Below are 23,503 nucleotides of genomic sequence, written 5' to 3' on the forward strand. Positions count from 1 at the left end.
CCCTCATCAGGGAACTAGATCCCACACTCCGCAAATAAGAGTTCATATGCTGCAAGGAAAAGATCCCACTAATGCTGAAGAAGCTGAAGTTGAACAGTTCTATGAAGACCTATAAGACCTTCTAGAACTAACACCAAAAAAAGATGTCCTTTTCATCATAGGGGACTGGAATGCAAAAGTAGGAAGTCAAGAGATACCTGGAGTAACAGGCAAGTTTGGCCTTGGAGTACAAAATGAAGCAGGGCAAAGGCTAACAGAGTTTTGCCAAGAGAACACACTGGTCATAGCAAACACCCTCTTCCAACAACACAAGAGACAACTCTACACGTGGACATCACCAGATGGTCAATACCGAAATCAGATTGATTATATTCTTTGCAGCTGAAGATGGAAAAGCTCTATACAGTCAGCAAAAACAAGACCAGGAGCTGACTGTGGCTCAGATCATGAACTCCTTATTGCAAAATTCAGACTTAAATTGAAGAAAGTAGGGAAAACCACTAGGCCATTCAGGATATGACCTAAATCAAATCCCTTACGATTATACAGTGGAAGTGACAAATAGATTCAAGGGATTAGATCTGATAGAATGCCTGAAGAACTATGGACAGAGGTTCATGACATTGTACAAGAGGCAGTGATCAAGACCATCCCCAAGAAAAAGAAATGCAAAAAGGCAAAATGGTTGTCTGAGGAGGCCTTACAAATAGCTGAGAAAAGAAGAGAAGTAAAAGGCAAAAGAGAAAAAGAAAGATATACCTATCTGAAATGCAGAGTTCCAAAGAATAGCAAGGAGAGATAAGAAAGCCTTCCTCAGTGATCAATGCAAAGAAATAGAGGAAAACAATAGAATGGGAAAGACTAGAGATCTCTTCAAGAAAATTAGAGGTACCAAGGGAATATTTCATGCAAAGATGGGCACAATAAAGAACAGAAATGGTATGGACCTAACAAAAGCAGAAGATATTAAGAAAAGGTGGCAAGAATACACAGAAAAACTATACAAAAAAGATCTTCATGACCCAGATAACCATGATGGTGTGATCACTCACCTAGAGCCAGATATCCTGGAATGCAAAGTCAAGTGGGCCTTAGGAAGCATCACTATGAACAAAGCTAGTGGAGGTGATGGAATTCCAGTTGAGCTATTTCAAATCCTAAAAGATGATGCTGTGAAAGTGCTGCACTCAATATGCCAGCAAATTTGGAAAACTCAGCAGTGGCCACAGGACTGGAAAAGGTCAATTTTCATTCCAATCCCAAAGAAGGGCTAATGCCAAAGAATGTTCAGACTACTGCACAATTGCACTCATCTCACATGCTAGCAAAGTAATGCTCAAAATCCTCCAAGCCAGGCTTCAACAGTACATGAACCAAGAACTTCCAGATGTTCAAATTGGATTTAGAAAAGGCAGAAGAACCAGAGATCAAATTGCCAACATCCGTTGGATCATAAAAAAGCAAGAGAGTTTCAGAAAAACACCTACTTCTTCACTGACTACGCCTTTGACTGTGTGGATCACAACAAACTGTGGAAAATTCTTAAAGGGATGGGGATACCAGACCACCTTACCTGCCTCCTGAGAAATCTGTATGCAGGTCAAGAAGCAACAGTTAGAACTGGACATGGAACAACGGACTGGTTCCAAATTGGGAAAGGAGTATGTCAAGGTTGTATATTGTCACCTTGCTTGTTTAACTTGTATGTAGAGTAAAGTAAAGTTCTCAGTCGTGTCTGACTCTTTGCGACCCCATGGACTATAGCCCACCAGGGCTCCTCTGTCCATGGAATTTTCCAGGCAAGAGTACTGGAGTGGGTTGCCATTTCCTTCTGTATGTAGAGTATGTCATGGGAAATGATGAACTGGATGAAGCACAAGCTGGAATCAAGATTGCCAGGATAAATATCAATAACCTCATACACAGGTGACACCACCCTTATGGCAGAAAGTGAAGAGGAACTGAGGAACCTCTTGATAAAGGTGAAAGAGGAGAGTGAAAAAGCTGGCTTTACAGTCAACATTCAGAAAACCAAGGTCATGGCATCTAGTCACATCACTTCATGGCAAATAGATGGGGAAACAATGGAAACAGTGGGAGACTTTATTTTCTTGGGCTCCAAAATCACTGCAGATGGTGACTGCAGCCATGAAATTAAAAGATGCCTGCTCCTTGGAAGAAAAGCTATGACCAATCTAGACAGCATATTAAAAAGCAGAGACATTACTTTGCCGACAAAGTAATGTCCCCATCCCTTTAAGAATTTTCCACAGTTTGTTGTGATTCTAGTCAAATTATGGTTTTTCCAGTTATCATGTATGGATGTGAGAGTTGAACCATAAAGAAAGCTGAGCGCCGAAGAATTGATGCTTTTGAACTGCAGTGTTGGAGAAGACTCTTGAGAGTCCCTTGGACTACAAGGAGATCCAACCAGTCAATCCTAAAGGAAATCAGTCCTGAATATTCATTGGAAGGACTGATGCTGAAGCTCCAATACTTGGGCTTCCTGATGTGAAGAACTGACTCAGTGAAAAAAAATACTGATGCTGGGAAAAATTGAAGGCCGGAGGAGAAGGGAACGACAGAGGATAAATTAGTTGGATGACATGACTGACTCAGTGAACATGAGTTTTAGCAGGCTTCGGGAATTGGTGATGGACAGGGAAGCCTGGCATACTCCAGTCCATGGGGTCACAAAGAGTTGGACACGACTGAGCGACTGAACTGAACTAACTGAAAAGATCCCATAGCCAAATTTAAAAAAATTTTTTTTAAAGAACGTATTGTAGCGTCATTGTGGTTTTAAGTCACTTTGGGTTTGGGACCTCTGATGCCTGTTCCACATACTCATGCTGTCACACCTTCCCAGCTGGCCCTCTTCGACATTCTAGGGTCACACAGACATGGAAGGGAGTTGCACCTACTCTCTGAGTGGACAACAGCTATTTCTGGAGCATAGCCCAGCTTTTCAGGCAGAGAACTCACAGAAGTCTGTCAACAGTTGTTCCTGCTTGTCATACTTTGGGATCCAAACCAACCAGGGGCAAGCCAGAAATGAGTGCTCAGGCCAGCAGATGTTCTAGGAGGCTAGCAGCTGGTAGCTGGGCCTCTGGGCTGGTGGCTGGAGGAGTCGGGGAAGGGACTACGAACCACTGAAGGTAGCAGGTACCGGAGATGGTACCCAGGCACCGACCAGAAACCTCAAGTCTTGGCTAACATTGAGGAAGACTCCTTTCTGAATGAAGCTTTCATGGCTCAGGTGGAGCCTAAGCAGCGCCCCTTGCCTGAAGTCTCATTTTGTTATTGAGACCAAGGTGAAAATGAGCCTGCATTCGTCAAAGGAGAGCATATGGCTCCAGCCGAGTGGGCAGCAGAGGCTCAGAAGCACGTAGGATCTGAATAGATGTTTCTGGAAATTCAGCCACGGATGATCACCTCGACAGTTTTACATCGTCATATCCTCATGCCACCTAACACTTAAATGAAATAAGCATAAAGTATTTCCACTACAGATTTCAGCAGACAGAAGAAAATCCATGAACTCAAAGACAGGACAATGGAAATTACTGAGTTTGAAGAGCAGAAAGAAAAAGATTGAAGAAAAACGAACAGAGCGTTGAAGGGAGTCCTGCAAAATAAAATGAAAGGACAGTAGACAGAACCACAAACTCACAGGGAGAATAAAGATCTCCATAAAGGTAACATATGGGAAGTTATAACATTTCAACGATGAATTCTACCAAACATTCAGGGAAGAACTAATGCCAATCCTTCTAAAATTTTTCCCCCAAATTGAAGAGGGAATGCTTCCCAACTCATTCCATGAGGCCAGTATTGCCCTGATATCAGAGCCAAAGACACTGTAAGAAAACTACAAGAAACCAGTATACCTGATGAACATTGATGTCAAAATCCTTAGCACAGTATTAGCAAAGAGAATTTGGCAGCATATTAAAAGGATTATATAACAAGACACCAAGCAGGATTTATTCCTGGAAGGCAAGCATGATTTAACAGATAAAACTCAATCATTGTAATATATCACATTAACAGGATGAAGGGGAAAAAATCCACATGATCTTCTCAATTGATGCAGAAAAAGCATTTGACAAAACTTAACTTCCTCTTATGATAAAAAAAAAAGCACTCAACAAACTAGGAATAGCAGGAAACTACTTCCACTTAACACAAGTCGTATATGAAAACTGCACAGTGAACATCGTATTCAGTGGTAAAAGATGAAAGCTTTTCCACTATGCTCAGAAATGAAGCAAGGATGTCTGCTTTCACCTCTGTTCAACGTATTACAAGAAAAATAAGTAAAAGGCATTCAAACTGAAAATAAAGAGTTAAAATTACCTGTTTGCAGATGATATCTTATATGGTTGTTGTTCAGTCACTCAGTTGTCTCTGGCTCTTTGCAACCCCACGGACTGCAGCACACCATGTTTCCCTGTCCTTCACCATCTCCCGGAGCTTGCTCAAACTCATCTCCATTGAGTCCATGATGCCATCCAACCATCTCATCCTCTGTAATCCTCTTATCCTCCTGCTTTCTATCTTTCCCAGCATCAGGTTCTTTTTCAATGAGTCAGCTCTTCACATCAGGTGGCCAAAGTATTGGAATTTCAGCTTCAGTATCAGTCCTTCCAATGAATATTCAGGATTGATTTCCTTTAGGATTGACTGGTTTGATCTTCTTGCAGTCCAAGGGACTCTCAAGAGTCTTCTCCAACACCACAGTTCAAAAGCATCAGTTCTTCTGGTGCTCAGGCCTTCTTTATGGTCCAACTCTCACATCTGTACATGATGCCTGGAAAAACCATAGCTTTGACTAGATGGACCTTTGCCCAGCAAAGTAATATCTTTTAAAAAATACGCTGTCTAGGTTTGTCAGAGCTTTTCTTATATGGAGAAAACCCTAAATATTCTACACAAAAGAAGCTATTAGAACTAATAAATGAATTTAGCAAAGGAGCAGGCTACAAAGTCAACACAAAAGTTGGCTTTATTTCTATACACGAACAGTAAACAATTGAAAAGGAAGTTATGAAAACAGTCCCATTTACAGTAGTAACAAGAAGAGTCAGACACTTAGGAATTAACAGAAGAGGTGAAAAACTTGTGCAACGAAAACTATGAAACATTGGTTAAAGAAATTAAAGAAGACATAAATGGAAACACATTCCATGTTCATGAATTGGAAGATTTGACCTTGTTAAAATGTCAGTACTTCCCCAAGTAATCTAAGGCTCGATATAATCACTATCAAAATGCCGAAGATTTTCTTTAGTTAATTTATTTGTTTATTTAGGCTGCGCGGGGTCGTCACTGCTTCCGAGACTTTCTCTGGCTGCGGCACGTGGAGGCTCCTCTCGTTGTGGTGCATTGACTTCTCACTGCGGTGGCCTGTCTCGCTGCCTCCGGCTCTAGGGCAGGCAGGCTCAGTAGTTTCAGCTTACGGGCTTCAGAATGCACCCTCAGTAGTGGTGACCCATGGGCTTAGTCACTGCGTGACACGTGTAATCTTCCTTGACCAGGGATGGAACCCATGTTCCCTGCATTGGCACGCAGATTCTTAACCACTGTACCACTAAGGATGTCCGCTAAAGATGTTTTTTTGAAGAAATAGAAAAACTCATCCTAAAGGTTAAAAGAAATCTCAAGAGACCACTGGGTAGTCAGAAAAAGTCTTGAAAAGAGCCACAGGGGACTTCCCTAGTGGTCCATTGGCCAAGACTCTGTGCTCCCAATGCAGGGACCTGAGTTCAGTCCCTCATCAGGGAAGTGGATCCCACATGTTGCAACTGGAAGATCGTGCATGCTGCAACAAAGACCAAAGATCCTGCAGGCCACAGCTAAGACCCAATACAGCCACATAGATAAGTAAAAGCAAATAAATATTTTTAAAAAGAACAGTAAGATTGGAGGACTCACAAAATTTCAAAACTTACTGCAAAGCTGAACTCATCAAAATAGTGCAACATTGTCACCGTGACAGACATATTAACCGATGAAATGGAGTAGAAAACCCAGAAATAAATTTTTACATATATGAGCAAATGATTTTTGACAGGGTTCCAAGACCATTCAATGGGGAAAAGATAGGCTTTTCAACAAATGGTGATGGGAAAACTGGTTATCCACATGCAAAAGAATGAAGTTGGACCCTTACCTAACACCATATATAAAAATTAACTCAAAATGGATCAAGGACTAAATGTAAGACCTAAAACAATAAAACGCTTAGAAGAAAATGAGACAAAAACATGATGACATTGGATTTCACAATGATTCATGATTCAGTGAATCCTTAATCTAATCCATGATCCAATGACTCATTCCTTTGGATATGTCACCAGAGGCATTGGCCAAGAAAGAGAAACATAGACACATTGCATTTCATGAATTTTTAAAATTTTGTGCATCAGAAGACACTATTGACAAAGTAAAAAGAGAGTCCACAGAATGGCAGAAAATAATTGCAAATCATGTCTGACTAGGGAGTAATATCCAGAATGTAGAGAGAGTTTCTCAAACTCAAGAACGAAAAAACAACCTGGTTCAAAAATGGGCAAAGGACTTGAATAGACATTTCTCCAAAGAAGATATAGGTGGCCCATAGACACATTAAAAGATGCTCAACATCACTAACTATTGGGAGAATGGATATCAAAACTACAATGAGATACTACCTCACCCCCAGTAGGATGATTACTGTCAAAACTCAGAAAACAAGTGCTGGTGAAAATGCAGAGATACTGGAAGCCTTGTGCACTGTTGGTAGGAGTGTAAAATGGCACAGCCAGGTTTACTGTGGAAGGCAGTATGGCAGTTCCTCAAAAATTAAACATGGAATTACCATATAATCCAGTGATTTCAATTCTCAGCATATACCCAAAGGAATTAAAAGCAGGGTCTCAAAGAGATGTTTGTACAAGTGTTCACAGCAGCTTTATCCACAGTAGCTAAAACATGGGTGGAACTCAACTGTCCATCAGTAAATGATGGATAAAGAATAGTTGGTCATGGGTCTTCCCTGGAGATCCAGTGGTCAAGATGCTATGCCTCCAGGGCAGGGGGCTTGAGTTTAATCCGTGGTTGGGGAACTAAGATCCACATGCCACATGGTGCAGTCAAAAAATAAAATTTTGTCTGTACCTATGGAATACTGTCCAGCCTTAAAAAGGAAGGGAATCCTGCAGTATTGTTTAGTTTAGTATTTATTGAACGACTAAGTTAAGTGTTAGTCGCTCAGTCGTGCCCGACTCTTTGTGACCCCATGGACTGCAGCCCATCAGGCTCCTCTGTCCATGAGATTTTCCAGGCAAGGATACTGGAGTGGGCTGCCATTTCCTTCTCCAGGGGATCTTCCCAACCCAGGGATGGAACCCGGGTCTCCTGCACTTGCAGGCAGATTCTTCACCGACTGAGCTGCAAGGGAAGCAATATTGTTACAACATCAGTGAACCTTGACATTATACCACATGAAATATCCCAGTCACAAAAAAGACAAATGCTGTCTGACTCCACTTATACAAGGTCCTTAGAGTAGTCAGAATCACAGAGATACAAAGTTAGACTGGCAGTTGCCAGGGGCCAGGGGAGAACGGGGAGTTACTGCTACAGTTTAAATTTTACAAAATGTAAAGAGCTGTGGGAACAGATGGTGATAACAGTTGCGCAACACCTTGAATGTATTTGGTATCTCTGAACTGGCCTCTTAAAAAGGAAGTTGGCGTGCTCACTTTGGCAGCACATATACTAAAAATTCGGGACGATACAGAGAAGATTAGCATGGCCCCTGCACAAGGATGACACGCAAATCCGTGAAGCGTTCCATATTTTTGGGATGGGGAATACATGTAACCCCATGGCTGATTCATGTCAGTGTGTGACAAAACCCACTACAATATTGTAAAGTAATTAGCCTCCAACTAATAAAAATAAATGAAAAAAAAATGAAGTTGGCAAGTTTTTGTTACATGTATTTTACCACAAACACAAGCAGAAAACTCCAAAACATCACATTCCAAGTCTCAGTCGATACACTCTGCCCTCTGCTGAAGGCTGAGATAAGCCAGCATCACAGAAGTGTTGAAGCTTGTTCCTTGAGCTGGAATTGAGACTTTTTGCCTTAAGTCAGAAGTATCATACGGAATCCCTTCTGTATCCACGGCAGCCATGGGTGTCCTCTCCCTATCCAGAACCAGGCTGCCCTTGGGGAAACGTCGCTGGATTCACCACCCTGCATGAATGTTCCTGACACACAGTTGGTTGACTCACAGAGTGACGCCTGTTTCATAAGACCTGCTAGGAGTTCCTATCTCTGGAAGCATAAATGATTCCCAGTTATTTTGACTCTCAAAGGATGCAGCTCTCCTGCTGTCCCCAGCCCCTCTCCCCAGGTAAATAGGACATCTTGAGAAACCATTGTCTCAAACTGTCCTTAACCTCTTTGTCTCCAGCCACAGGCAAACCCAAAAATACGGACGATGCTTTGGCATCCCCGCAGCGAGGAGCAGGAGCGGGAACCTCTAGCTCTGAGGTTATCGAGTTGAGCGACCCTTGCCCTGAAGCCCGGGAGAAGCTGCAGGAGATGTGTCGCATTATGTGAGTGCCTTAGTGGTTGGGGCAGGTGGGAAAGGAGGGCATGGCCTGTGTGTGCGGAAGGGGGGTCCTGGGCATGTTGCCACCCAGTGCCCCCAGCGCCAGTGGAGGGGTGATTGTCGTCCCTCCCCCGCACATCCCTAGTCCTTCACCGTCCTGCTATGACCTTATGGAGAGGTAGGTTTATGCTCATTCGGCAGATGAGGAAACTGAGGTACTACCCCAAGTGCATGGCAGTAAAGCGTTGTCTGAGGTCCTCCCACTCGGTGAGCCTGACCCAGGGCAATGCTTTTTGCCTCCTCACCAGTGAGACCCCTTTGCATGGCTTCTTATAATTTACACATTCTTATAGTTAAGCATGTTTATTTCTTAACATAATTTGTTGGATGTTCTCTTTGGAAAAAAAAAAACACCTCTCAAAACATATCTACCTGGGTGATTAATGATATTTATGATTTTGTGGGTCACGAGTCCTAGCAAGTGAGCCTGCGTTTCCCTTGTTCCCTGGAACAAGGCCCATGAAGGAGTTCAAATGTAGGCACATCTAAGCGTATATGTGTCCTGGAGCTTCCGGGTGACTGTCTCTGCAGCTGGAGAGCTTGGGTAGAGGGCAGCCACCCAGTTTGCTCATGACTGTGGCATTTCAGAAGGAAGCTGGCTTCGTTTGTAACCTCAGGATTGGGAGGGGATCAAAGCCTCCAGCTTCCCACCCCATTCTGCACACAGGCCCACCCCATGGGTCTCCACCACTGTGCAAAAGGTGGACAAGAGGCCAGGACTGGTCTGACAGGGGTACAGCCCTTCCCAGTTCTTCTAAAAGCATTACCTGTGAGGATGAGGTGCTGGGGTGGGAAAAGGTCTTCCGGGGACAGAGATGGGATGGGAGTCTCAGGAGCTGGGGAGGGGCTACAGTGTGAGTGAGAGCCAAGTGGCTAGAAGACATGTTGATCTCCTTCCCTGCAGAGAAGCCGAAAGGGTCTCGTGGAAAGGGAGGAACATCTTCTACCCCATCGTCATACGCAACTACAGGGCAAAGATGCCCCCTCATCTATTGTCGACCCCCAAAGGCGATGCTCAGACCCACAGCTCCCACCACCCTCACCCTCCAGGCACTCAGACTTATGCGTCCACCCCTCACCAGCCCTCCGCCCACCACCTCCACTTCAGCCAGCATTCTCTGGAGTGGAAGGGACCCAGGAAGTTCATCAAGTTGCACTACTCCTTCTATGACGGGTCCTCCTTCGTTTAGTATCCTTTTGTTCGGTACTTTCTCCCCAGCAGCTCAGCCCAAAGAACTCCAGGGTTTGACAAAGCCGGGGTCTTTCCTTTGGCTTTTCAGTTGATCAGAGAAGCCTGGTGACTGGTGCTCCAGGGTGTTAAGAATTTGTCCAGGTCAGAGGAAGAAGTCCTGAGAGTCAAGCCTCCAGTTCAGGTCCTGTCACCAGGCTGCAACAAAGCCAGCTGTGTGTGATCGCGTGTCAGTCTGGGCTGGGGGTTTAGCAGTGGTCTCTGCCTTCGAGGCTCTCCCAGGCAAGAAGAGGTTAGAGACACAGAACATCTCTAGCTGAGACAAGGTTATAGGGAGACCCTCAGTCCAGGTGGGAGAGTCTTCGTCTTTCGGTTCCAGGCTCATTGGGTGAGCCCTGTGGTTCTTGAATACTTTGCCCTCAAGATCCATGTATTTTTGGAGTCTAACCCGCACCCCAGAACCCCACCTGGCCTATGCCTGCCCAGGTTGCTCTGCAGCTGAAGCCTGTCTACATTCATGAGCACATGGGCGGCTGGGTCCCAGCCTGGGGGTGTGGGAGTGACACAGGGGGACACATTTTCTCTTCGAGAATTTGGTGAAAGGTGTAGACCCTCTCCTAGAAACAAGCACTGAGACATGCATGAAGAACATCGCCGTGATTGCAGGGGGTCTGCAGACCTCCACAATCTGTCTGTATACCTGGATTTTAGAATGCTAGGTTGAGGAAAACTGAGATGTCTAATATGCAAATCCTTTTTGGCGGGTAAATACTGAGGGTTATGCATATTTTAGAGTGAATGGAGTCAGATTGCTTTTTTCTTTCACAAATGTTTATCGAGTATCATATGTGATGATGAATAGAATGAAGGTGCCACTTTAGAGGGAGCAACTTGAATATTGCTTCCTTCTGAAATGAGGGAAGGGAGTTTGAATTTGGGTGTCGATGGTAAGAGAGGGCTCCCTTTGGAGAACAATCCGGGGGAGAAACAGCGTATCAGGAAGGCACCTTGGACCCTATGCTCCTTACAGGGGCCCTGTCGCCCTGTCCCCAACATGCTCTAGAGCTGGACTGGACTCAGATGCACAGCCTGTTTGTCAGCAAGGCTCCGAGGCCAGAGAGGGCAGAGTGCTTACTCCAGACTCTGCAGCCTAAGTTGGACGAGATGCAAAGAGATACCAATCTCTTCATTCTTGTCCCTTCGTTGTAGCAACAGGGAAACCAAGACCCAGAGGGGTGACTCACCCAATGCCACAGGGGAAATTGGTGGCAGAGCCAGGCCTGGGTCCAGGGTCTCCTGACCTCTATTGAGGGCCCTCTTCCTAGCACCATCTTATGCCTTTCAGGATTCTTCCCTCCCACAGAGAGCAGGACAGGGGTTCTGGAAGCCAGAGGGAAAGCTCATTTTACTGATAGAACCACTGAGCATGCAGGGCCCACCACTTTGGGTGAGGGGTGGCTCTCTGGGCTGTCTCAACAGGCGGCTCAGCAGGCCTGCTGGCCATGGCCCCCTCGTTTTCTTTGACTTCCTCTCCACTGAACTGGGCATTCAGAACTGCAGTGCCTGTCACAGGAGTCCTATTGTTTCTCTGGCCATAAATGAGTGCATTCATCACCCTCTGCTCAGCCCCACTTCCAGGGCACCCTGTATGTTGAACCCAGCACGCTCCTTCTTAGGCAGCTGCTGCTCACAGGGGTCATGGGGCTCCCCCTCTCTGACTCCACACTGCATTGAATGGGACCATTCCCCAGAGCTCATGAAGCCTGTATCTGTGAGTTAAGCTGCCATCAGAGGGGGTGAAAGAGTATAGATCAGGGGTTTGGGGGACCGCAGGTCAGCCTGCTGGGATCCATACTCACTCCCCTGCTGCAGAATCCTGAAGGTCTCCTGCTGGAGACCTGAGCCATCGACGCTGGTGTGCTTGACCTAATCCCCAGTGATCATCACATCCTGGCCGTTAGTGTAGTTTCTCTGCGGGAGTCCCAGGAGGCCTGGATTCTAGGCCCAGTTCTTGGTGACCCTGCCCAAGCCACTGCATCAATCTGGGCCTTACTCCTCTCCATTATAAAATGACGAAGTGGGGCCCAGTGATCTTGAAGGACAGCGTCTGTGTTACTGTGACCAAATGGCCAAAACACGAGTGCGGCTGTTGGATTGAGTCTTCCTCCCGCCCCCTACCGCCCCAGTCTAGCTAGAGTTTTGTTAACTTCACAGGTCTTTTCAGAAAAACAGTTTGGGGTTTTGTTGGTTCTCTCTATTGTCTTTTTCTGTTCTTTGTTTTCTCTCCTTATATTATTTCCTTCTTCTGCTAGCTTTAGTTTTACTTTGCTCTTCTTTTTTTTTTTTTTTTTTGAGAAAGTAGTAAGGATTTTTATTGTCAAAACAAGTAAGAGATACAAGCATAACAGAAGACACAAATAAATTAATTCTGATCATTTGAGACTCCAGGGTGCCTCTGGGGGAAGGTCAGCTCAGCTCCTTGAGTAGACACAATAACGTCCAAAGCAAAAGACAGCAGGAATGGGAGACAGCGTTGAAGACAGTGGTTGTACATGTACACAGTGAAGAGAAGTGAAAACGTGGCTTCCCCAGTTCCTTTCCTCAGTGAGGTACATGTTTACAAAGGTATGAGGCTCATTTGAGGGGAAAATGATTGCAGACAGAAATATTTTAATTCTTCCACCTCCCAGGAAAAAAATTTTCAAGCCCTAGCCTGAACAAGAAAATCAAAATAGAGTGACACTAGTTTCATATGAACCTCAAGACTATATCCAAACCGCAGTTGCCACCTCTTTTTTTAAAAAGTTTAACATCCATTTATCTATAGCAAGCCAGTAGACTGAATTTTCTCCTTAGGAAGTTTTCAACCAAATGGAAGTTAAATTAATCTCACTTTAAAGTGCAACAAAGGATATGTTAAGACTAGTGTTTGTTCTGTGACACGCAGAAGAGAAGCACCCCTCCCGCAGCACGGGCCCCAGAGGTCCCAGAGGAAGGGCTGGCTGCGGGACTCAGGGGCCCGTGAGGTCCCCCAGAACGCGAGGAGGCTGGTGCCAGCACAAACGGGGGGTCCCTGCCGGGCTGGCTCCTAGCTGCACCCACATCTCCAGCGGGTCGAGGGTTCCCTAACAGCAGACCGGAGCACCCAGCGCCAGCACAGCCGCGAGGGCCGAAGCCGCCTGCACTCGTCCGCGGACGTCCCTACGCCGTGGTCTGTCCATGCGCATCTGGACAGTGCTGAAGGAATCCCGAAGCCTTGGTTTTGGAACATTGCAGACAGTCACCTAGTAAGCGGTGGCCCAGTTCTAGGGAGGTCCCCATACATCACTGCTCAAGTTTAGTCTAAAGCTAGAGCAATACAAAAATGGCTTTTCCACACAAGGATAAGCTTTGCACTAATGTTTCGCAAAAACCAATTATGTCTCCTCCTAGCCTCAGTTTGATTTTCACAAAGACAAAACTTTTCCTATGTCATAGCCACGGTAAAGGGAGCTGGGCTCGACACCCTCAATGCAGCGTTCCTGGGACAGAAAGCTCTAGAAGCCAGTGGGTGTGAGAACATTCAGGTCGCGGGGCTTGAGGCTGTGGGCCCGCGGCAGCTGTCTCGTCCCTTCCGTTGCTGGGATGTCCATCTTGGGCGGCTTGGACGCTGCTGGCTCCTCCGCCCTTCGGGCGGCTTGTGCGTGCATCACTTCCATTGGAGAAGGCTTCTGAGCTCCTCGGTAGGCTTGGATGGCAAAGCCTCCTGACTCAGACTTCTGGAGCGATCTTGGTCCAAAGAGGCTCCATTTATCGGTCGAACTTCTGTCTTTATCCCCGCTTCCAGAATCCATGGTGCTAAGACTGGGGCCAGGTAAGGCTGTGGAAGAACCAGAAGTGAACCAGCCTCTGGTCTTCTGCTTAGGAGAGGCCTGGGGACTGCTGCTCGGGGTGGACTGCGTGGAGGCTGGCTGCCTCTCCTCTCTTGCTGTCTCTCCACTCTGGAGCTTTAGTTTGTGGAGTGTTTCTGCCACTCGAAGGTACTTGGTCTCCTCAGTGGTGAGGCCCTTGTGAGGGGTATAGCCAGCATCTCGCAGCCCTGCCTGTTGCTCAAAACGCTGAATGTCCTCCTGGGTCTGTTTTGTGATCAAAGAGCTCATGATGACGTGGGTAGCTTTGGCCTTCACCACAGGGGCCTTCTCACTGTCGCTGGCCGACGCCGGGGCCGGGGCATGCGGGGAGACGCCGGGCTCTCCCTCCTCCACCTTGGCGAGGTGCTGATACTTGCGCTCTGGAATCACTGGCTTCCAGGGGATGCTGCCCATGTCCGATGGAGGAGGAGTCATGGGCGTAGGGTCCTCGAGGGCATCATCATAGCTGAATGCCCGGCGGTACATCCCGATGGGCAGGGACATCTTGCCTAGAGGCCCACTAGGCTCAAGAGCAGGCACTTCTGGTTGTCTTGAAGCCATTGAGACTGGGATCCAGGTGTTTTTCCTACACAGATTTTGAGCCGAGTCCCCGCCACCAGAGAGGTGATGTGACGATTATGCCGACAGACAGGTATCAATGAGGAACATTGTCCAGCTGCTGCAAATTAGCAAAACTGCTCAGGAAGAGTCCATCCATTCCAGAGGTTCTTTCCGTCCGCCGCCGCGGAGCTGCCTGCGGCCCGAGCTCCGGGACTAAAGAGGCTCCAAAGACCCACGTCTCTCGAAAGGTTGTTGTGCAGTCCGGATCCAAGCCATGGTGTGAGCGGCGCTGTGCCCGAAGCGACACAGAAGGTCCCAGACGCTAACCTGGGAGGGAGAACTTGCTCTTCTTTTAATAGTTCATTACAGTGGAAGGTTCAGTTGTTGAATTGATATCATTCTCCTTTAATATAAATATTTTAAAAAAATTTATTGGAACATAATTGATTTACAATGTTAGTAGTTTCTGCTGTACAGTGAAGTGAATCTCCACTCTTTTTCATTTTTTTCATCTTTTTAAAAATTGATATATAGTTGATTTACTATATCCACTCTTTTTAAGATTCTTTTCCCGTATTAGTCATGGCAGAGTATTGAGAACAATTCTCTGTGCCACCCAGTAGGTCCTTAGTTTTCTGCTTTTTATATAGTGATGTGTATATGTCAACCCCAGTCTCCTAGTTTATCTCCCCACACACACTTTCCCTCCTGGTAACCACAAGCTTGTTTTCTATATCTGTGACTATATTTCTGTTTTGTAAATAAGTTCATTTGTACTGTTTTTTTTTTTAGATTCTGCATATAAGCAGTATCATATGATATTTGTCTTTCTCTGACTTATTTCACTTAGTATGATAATCTCCAGGTCCATCTATGTTGCTGCAAATGGCATTATTTCGTTCTTTTTGGCTGAGTAATATTCCATTGTATATGTACACCGCATCTTTCTTTGTCCATTCATCTGTCAATGGGCATGTAGGTTGCTTCCATGTCTTGGCTGTTGTACTCAGTGCCACAGTGAGCACTGGGGTGCTCATTCGAACCATGTTTTTCTCCATATATGTACCCAAGAGTGGGACTGCTGAATTATTATAGCTCTCTGATTTACCTCTCTCTATATTTTCTAGTTATTTCCTTAGTGGTTCCCTGGTATAATGGGATATAGTTATCAAGATGCAGTCACATTGGGTTAGAGTGAGTCCTCATCTGCTGGTGCCCCCATAAGAAGAGAAAACAAGCATACAGAGAAAAAGATCATGTGATGATCGAGATAAAGGTTAGACTGACGCCTCTGTAAACAGAGGAATCCTGAAGATTCTTGGTAACCACCAGAAAAATAGGAAGAGGCAAGGAAGTGTTTTTCCCCAGAGCCTCTGAGAACATGGCCCTGTCAGCGCCTCGATTTCAGATTTCTAGACTCCAGACCACGAGAGAATAAACTGCTGTTTAAGTCATCCAATTTGTGGTACTTAGTTACAGTAGCCACAAGAAATTAATTACAATTGACAACAAATTAGTTTGAGTAAATACCAGTGTAACCTTGATAGCTATAAGACCCTGCTCCTGTCCAGCTTCGTTCCTCCTCCTTTGTCTTCTTATTAACAGAAACTAACTAACTATATGTACATTGTGTGCTGTTAACACAGACTTACAATTATTATTTTATGTAATTGTTCTTTCAGATCATATGGGAAAGAATAATTGTAAACCATAAATAATATAAAGCTGAATAATGTATTTACTTATGTAGTCACCTTTACTAGAGCTCTCTGTTCCTTTGTATGTCTTTGAGTTATTGTCAAGTGTGTTTTCACATCCTGGCAGTGTTATGTCTCAAATCCTTCAAACTCAGCTTCAACAGTACATGAACTGAGAACTTCCAGATGTACAAGCTGGGTTTCAAAGAGGCAGAGGAACCAGAGATCAAATTGCCAACATTCATTGGATCATGGAGAAAGCAAGGGAATTCCAGAAAAACATCTACATCTGCTTCACTGGCTACACTAAAGCCTTGACTGTGCCGATCATGGCAAACTGTGGAAAATTCTTGAAAAGATAGGAGTATCAGACCACCTTAACTCTCTTCTGAGAAACCTGTGTGTGGGTCAAGAAGCAACAGTTAGAACTGGACATGGAACAATGAACTGGTTCCAAATTGGGAAAGGGGTATGACAAAGCTGTAAATTGTCACCCTGCCTATTTAACTTATATGTAGAGTTCATCATGCAAAATGCCAGGCTGGATGAATCACAAGCTGGAATCAAGATTGTCAGGAGAAATATCAACAACCTCAGATATGCAGATGATACCACTCTAATGGCAGAAAGTGAAGAGGAACTAAAGAGCCTCTTGATGAGGGTGAAAGAGGAGAGTGAAAAAACTGGCTTAAAACTCAACATTCAAAAAACTAAGATCATGGCATCCGGTCCCATCACTTCATGGCAAACAGAAGGGGAAAAAGTGGAAGCAGTGACAGATTTTATTTTCCTGGGCTCCAGAATCACTGCAGACAATGACTGTAGCCATGAAATTAAAAAACGCTCCTTGGAAGGAAAGCTATGACCAACCTAGATAACATATTAAAGAGCAGAGACATCTCTTGGCCAACAAAGGTCCATATAGTCAAAGCTATGGTTTTTCCAGTAGTCATGTATGAATGTGAGAGCTGGACCATAAAGAAGGCTGAGTGCTGAAGAACTGATGCTTTCAAATTGTGGTGCTGGAGAAGACTCTTGAGAGTCCCTTGGACTGCAAGGAGATCAAACCAGTCAACCCTAAAGGAAATCAGTCCTGAATATTCATTGGAAGGACTGATGCTGAAGCTCTAGTACTTTGGCCACCTGATGCAAAGAGCTGATTCACTGGAAAAGACCTTGATGCTGGGAAAGATTGAAGGCAAAAGAAGAAGGGGGAGGCAGAGGATGAGATGGTTAGATGGCATCACTGACTCAATGGACATGAAATTTGAGCAAACTCTGGGAGATAGTGGAGGACAGAGGAGCCTGGTGTGCTGCAGTCCATGGGGTTGCAAAGAGTCAGACATGACTTAGTGACTGAAAAACAACAACAAGTGTTTTTTCATTTCAGCCTTAAGAACTCCTTTTAGCATTTTTTGTTGGGCAGGTGTATTAGTGGTTAACTCCCTCAGCTTTAGTTTATCTGGAAAATTTTAATTTCTTCTTCATTTTGAAGAATAGTTTCACTCAATATAGAAGTCTTGGTTGATAGCTTTTTTTCTTTCAGCTCTTTAAATATTACATCCCAGTATCTCTGGCCTCCTTGTCTTCTGATGAGAAATTGGCCAATCATATTAAGGATCCTTTGTACATGACAGGTCTCTTCTTTTGCTGCTTTCAAGAGTCTTTGTCTTTATGCCATTTGATAATAATGGGTCTCAGTGTAGCTCTATTTGAATTTATTGTACTTGGAGTTTGTTGAGTTTCTTGAACATATACAGCCATATCTTCCCGGAAAAGTTTTCAGCCGTTATATCTTCAGACATTCTTTCTGTCCCCCTACTTCATCTTTGGGACTCCTGTTATGCATATATTGGGATTTTTTTTTAATTTGTATTTTAATTGGAGGAAAGTTGCTTTACAATGTTGTGCTTTCCATAAGGCACCTGAAAGCAGAACCTGGAGAGTTTCTGTTATTTCTGCTTAACCATTTCTGCCAGCTATCCCTCTGGAAACATTGCCGTGTGTCAGATCCCCACATGCTGCAGAGGGAGAGCCATCACCTGCCTCTTTAACGACACACCCAGCTTCTCCTTCCTGGCCCTGTTCAATGCTGAAGGCCAGGGCTGTGTCCACTACAACTTAAAGGCCCGGTGAGTAGGTGGGAGGAATCTTGGCCCCATGGAAGACTCTCAGGGTAATGAAGTGGGGCAGTGAGGTAGAAAGTAGGAGCCCCTGGTAAAAGGAGGGGCCCGGCCACATCCAGAGGTCTAGGAAGACAGCGTGGCGGGGCCCAAGTGGTGCCTCGGACATGGATGCCCCGAGGCCCTTACCTGCCGGACCCATGTCCCGGCCAACGAGAGGAGGAACTCCCCAGGTCCTGCTCCACTTGTTCCCCCAGAACACTGAGATCTTGACTGGCAGCTCGGTTCATGGGAGAATTCTGTAGGGAAGAGAAGTGTTTTATACTAGGAAACAGTGAAGGAGAGGCCATGGGTAGCACATATTCTTGGCAGCCAAATGTGGATTTTGTCTGATACTCTTAAGGAGCTGTGTTGAAAGGAATGACTTACTTTCATGAGACATATGTTCCATTTCCCATTTTAGTGCCTGAGATCTTAACATGCTCAAGCTCCTGGGCTGCAGGCACACGTTCCATTTCTGTCTCCCTTGGGTTTAGCCTGAGTCTCCACCGTCTTCCTCAGACCTGCGCTTCCTATCAGACTCCCCCAAGTAGCATCAACAGATGTGAAGGAACCTCAGACCATTTTAGGCAGGGGAAGTGGGGCTACTTGCAAGAGTCCACAGTTCCTCCATCTAGGGCAGAGTCTCAGCGTCCTGCCTGCTGATAGCCTGTAGTGATGAGGGCTTCCTTCAAGGGCATGGAGGCAGCTCCTTATTTATGTGTCTCTCCTAGCTGCCCATACGTCTTGGTCTTGGACGAGGAAGGTGGGATCACCAACGACCACAAGGGCTACGTAGTCCACAAGTGGAGCTGGACTTCCAAGACAGAGACTTTACTCTCTCTGGAATACAAGGTAGGGGTGGGCACAGAGGTAGGACATTAAGAGCCAGGAGGCTGCCCGTGTGACGGGAGCCCTGGCCTCTAGGAGCTTGTAATCTCATCCAGCGGTTCCCACGTTGATGGGCCCACGATTGGCTGAAGTGGAAGTTTCAGTTGCCTGCAGAAACTGTTGTACTGACCTTTCTTAGTAATATTCTTCCTATTGTATTTTTATTATTAACAATATTATGTTTTATAGTTAAACATGTCCTTTATTTTAGGAATTAACTGTTATAGTAGTTGATATTTTATTTTAAATGTAGTTTTATTTTTAATGTCTAATGTGGCAGTAAGAAAAGTTAATATTATGTTGGTCCTCGTCAGTGTTTGTTTTTGTAATTTACTATCTGTGAAATAAAGAAACCTGAGCATTAAAGGTAGCTGATAGACAAAAATCCTTTTTTCATTCTTTTGGTTGTTAAGCTATTTTTCAAAGATTTACTGGTTAATAAGTTAATGTTGAATTACTAGTACTAAATAATAACTAATTACATTAATTTACTAATAAAGCAAATTAGGTGTGCTTATCACTTTACTTTGGCAGAGTTTCTCATCCCTGGGACCACTGACATTTTGAGATGGGTAATTCTTTGTGATAACTGTGCATTGTAGGATATTTATCAGTATCACCCCAGATGCCAGTGATACCCACTCTCCTAGTTATGACAACCAAAAATATCTCCAGACAGTGCCAGATGTTCTCTGAGGGGCAAAAATCACCCATTGTGTAAAATCACCAACCTTGGGGATAGAAAGATAGATTATACCCCTCAAGGAACTTAGAAGCCTAGGGGAATAACATGTGGTGGAGGACGGTAAGCACTGTGAGGCAGGGATTCGCTCGTGGGTTGGGATTCAGAGAAAGATCATAGAACATAGAATCCATCCAAGGTAAGAGTTACAGAGAGAGTCGCTCTTGGAGTTTATGGTGGGGCTCGCGCATCCTGTCTCATGCCCTTCCTGTTCATCCTCTACGTTGGCCGCTGGATTCTCATTCTTTTAAGTCAATTCCTATAGTCCATACCTCTGTTTAGAAATATTCAAGTCTTTGAACATGACTCATCTTTCCCACCCCATTGGCCTGAAATACGTCTTCTCTCTCTGCCAATCCAGATCATTCTTCCTTCAAAGCCCTACTCAGACTTCCTATCTTTGTGGCTCTCCAGTTCACGCCCATTTCTCTCTTCTTCTAGGGCGCACTGTCTGGATTAAAAGATAGTCCACACTGAAATGAGGAATTTCAGTCATTGGACAATTAGTTATGCAGTGAAGAGGTTCTAAGTTGTGGCTGAATACCCGTGGCACTTTTAGCAGAAATACAGACCCCAGACACAGCTCCAGAGAGATCCGGATTCAGTTAGTCTTCCACAGGTTCTGGATTTTGTAGTTTTCACAAGTCTTTCTATTGCTTGACCAGGTCCCAGCTCCCCAGTCCAGAGGTGTAGTGTTATTGCCTTAATATTTAACATTTTGTAGTTGTATGAAAAGTTTACAATTCAAAAAGATTGTAAGTTGCTCGCAAGCAGGCACCATATGTTATATGTCAGTGTGGCCAAGTAGAGAACTGGGATGAGGATCTGAGGAGCCAAGTGCTAATGTCTTGCCGAACCCTGGCTGTGCAGCTTTCTAAAAACCACTCAGCTTTTCTGAGTCTTGGTGTCTCATCAGTACAAGGTGGGTCACCAGAGCCTCCGTCCTTGTCTCACACTGCTTTTGTGGGAACTAAATGAAACAATGGTGGGGAGGGTGCTTTAACATCACTGACGCGTTTCAGCAGTGTGTTTCAGTTCATTCTTCTAGGCCCTAGAGCTGCATGCAGAAATGCACAGCAGAGTCTGGTGCAGTCAGGAGTGGCCTGGAAGACAAGGTGGCCTTGAGCTGTAACACGAGTGTGCATACTGTTTTCACAGATACAGATAAGAAGGAGGGGAAGAACTCTGGGTAGAGGAACAGCATCTCCAGAGTTAGGCGTCACTGTGGCATTGTTAAAAGTTCACGGGTGCTTTTTGTGCAAGAAGCCAGGAGCTGTGTGTGTCATGGGGTGGGGGCGAGAGGCGCTGGATCTCAGGCTGAGGAGTTTGCATGCTGTCTTGAAGGCTGCAGTGGCCAGTTTGTTTCTGCCCAGATGTTTACCATTCCTAGCATTTTCATTCCTCCCTTAAAATCCATTTTCCTCCTGGTATCATTTCTCTTCAGCCTGAAGAACTTCCTTTAGCATTTCTTGAAATGAATATATTCTGGCAACAAATTCTGTTGTTTTTCATGTGGAAAATGTTTTTATGAAAAAACATTTTTGCTGGGTATGGAATTCTGTTTGACTTCTTAAAAAATTAGCATTTTAAAGATGTTCCATTGTGCCTGTCCTCCATAGTTTCTGATGAGAAATCTGTGGTTATTTAAATCATTGTTCATTTTCTCTAGCTGCTTTCAAGATTTTCTGTTTTTGTTTTATAAGTTTGACTATGATATGTCTGCATGTGGTTATCATCATATAAATTCTGTGTGGGATTTACTGAGCTTCTTTAATCTGTAAATTCACATCTTTCATCAAATTTGGGAAGTCTTCTCCCCCTACTTTGGGGGGGGCGGGAGTGCTCCAATCTCTTTCCATCTCTCCTGAGACTCCAATTACATGTATTTTAGACCTTTTAAGATTGTCCTGAAGGCCCCTGAACCTCTGCTGTTTTTGTTGTTGTTCCATATTTTTCTGTTTATTTTTCAGATAACATAATTTACATGGATATATCTCCAAGTTCACTGACTATTCTGTCATTTCCATTCTGCTGTTGTGCTAATCCTGTGAAGGTTAGAAATTCCAGGTATTTATTTTCAACTCTATAATTTCCATTTAGCTGTTTTTTATATTTTCTGTTTCTCTGCTGAGATTTCCTAATTTTTTCGTTGTAAGTATATCTTTCTTTGCTTTATCAAACATAGTTAAATTAGCTTCTATAAAGCTTTGTCTGCTAATTTCAACATCTGGGACATATCAGAAAGGATTGGTTATTTGTTGCCTTGAGAATGGCTCACACTTCACTGGTTCTTCACACGTTGAGTCGTTTTGGATTGCTGACATTGTGGATGTTATGTTTTGGAGTCTCTGAGTTCTGATGTGTTGATTGTTTTTGTTTTAATAGGCAGTGGACTTAGAGTTACAGTGCAAACTTTGTCTCACCAGTAGTGGGCAGCTTCTCAAATCTCAGTTCAGTTTTCTGTTTCCCTGGAAGTAAGCTGCCTTGAGTCTGCACTGTTCACACATGGTCCAGGGATCAGCTAGAGCTGTGGACTGATAATTAAATCATCTGGGACTCTATTTCTCTATCCCTTCTGTAAATCTCTCCTTACTTTTCTGAGACTGTCATTTGCTCCAGGTTTTGTCCTTTGGTTCTTTGGGCCAGAAAGAACTCATCCCATGTTGGTCCTTTTAAGTTTTGACTCAGAAAGCTGCCTGCTTTTGCTCACTCTTATGATCCTTTGGATAGTTGTTCTGTTGTATTTTTTCCCATTTCTGTGGGGGAAATCAACCTGGTAAGAGCTGACTCGGCTATTGGATCCCTCCATCTCCTTCACAGCTGCTTACAGGTTTATGTTGGAAAGGGAAGGGGCAGTGGTAAAGAAACATCCTTACTTTTTCTACTAATCCTTCAAAGAGAAATGGGGATTCTTTTGTCTTCTCCATAAAAGCAAGATTCTAGCATCATAATCAGAGAGATCTCACGGCTCCCTCAGCCCCAGGCCAAGAGGGGTTTTGTGTTTTGCCGTATGTCAGAAGCAGCAGGTGGGACAGCAGAAGCAGGGACCCACGGAGTCCTGGTTCCTTCATCCACAGGTGAATGATCAAATGAAGCTGACGGTGCTCGGGCAGGACTCTATGATGGTCACCTTCACCTCCATGAATGAGACAGTAACGCTCCCCATATCGGCCAGCAACTGTCCCCACGGGATATCGCACGATAAGCGGGTAAGGCTCATAGACCAGTCACCCGGGCCTGAGCCCAGAGCATCTCACCCCATACAAGGCCTGACCTCTTTCCCTGCTCATCGTTGAGTGTCAGACTTCAGTGCTGCCTTCTCTGTGAAACCTGTGTCACGTGGCTTTCAGGCGCCTCAGAGTCCAGCGCAGGCTACCTTAAGCTTGGAGAGACAGTGCTGGCTCAGTAAACCGAAGTCAGTCTGTAGATAGGCAGCGTCAGGCACGACTGCATCCAGGCCCTCAGGGATCTATGAGATCTTCCCACCCCCTCGCTCTGCCCTCCTCTTCGTTGGCTTCGTCCTCAAGGAGTTGTTCTCACCTTATGGTGACCAGATGGTCCTGAGCCTCTCCGGGCTCGCTGTTCTTCCAGCTTTGGTTTTCCCAAGAGAAAAAGAACCTCTCTTTGCTATGTGTTCTAGTAGAGGTGCCAACAGCAACATCATTAGCCCCATCTGGTGCCCATGCCTGGAATGTTCTCTGT

At 44.9% G+C, this 23,503-nt stretch overlaps 1 protein-coding gene, 1 non-coding gene and 1 pseudogene across 8 annotated transcripts in view; 2 read left to right on the forward strand and 1 right to left on the reverse strand.

Moving 5' to 3' along the window:
- Nucleotides 1–23,503, forward strand: part of CUNH3orf20 (chromosome unknown C3orf20 homolog) — a 62,922-nt gene that overhangs the window by 15,107 nt on the left and 24,312 nt on the right. For 6 of the 7 annotated variants that reach the window (XM_070463483.1, XM_020872619.2, XM_020872620.2 and 3 more), the window contains exons 6-10: nt 8,469–8,613; nt 9,574–9,858; nt 17,986–18,138; nt 18,903–19,023; nt 22,879–23,010. In XM_070463483.1, the coding sequence (XP_070319584.1) occupies nt 8,469–8,613; nt 9,574–9,858; nt 17,986–18,138; nt 18,903–19,023; nt 22,879–23,010 (836 nt within the window). The remainder of the gene's footprint in view (nt 1–8,468; nt 8,614–9,573; nt 9,859–17,985; nt 18,139–18,902; nt 19,024–22,878; nt 23,011–23,503) is intronic. The other variant, XM_070463484.1, reaches the window with a different exon arrangement.
- On the forward strand, nt 7,741–7,849 carry LOC139033817 (U6 spliceosomal RNA). Its single transcript, XR_011486300.1, has one exon. It is a non-coding gene; the product is annotated as a U6 spliceosomal RNA (small nuclear RNA).
- Nucleotides 12,214–14,679, reverse strand: LOC110124187 (putative monooxygenase p33MONOX pseudogene; annotated as a pseudogene).

This window comes from Odocoileus virginianus, unplaced genomic scaffold (genome assembly GCF_023699985.2).
Source record: "Odocoileus virginianus isolate 20LAN1187 ecotype Illinois unplaced genomic scaffold, Ovbor_1.2 Unplaced_Contig_3, whole genome shotgun sequence".
In the NCBI taxonomy this organism is placed as follows: domain Eukaryota; kingdom Metazoa; phylum Chordata; class Mammalia; order Artiodactyla; family Cervidae; genus Odocoileus; species Odocoileus virginianus.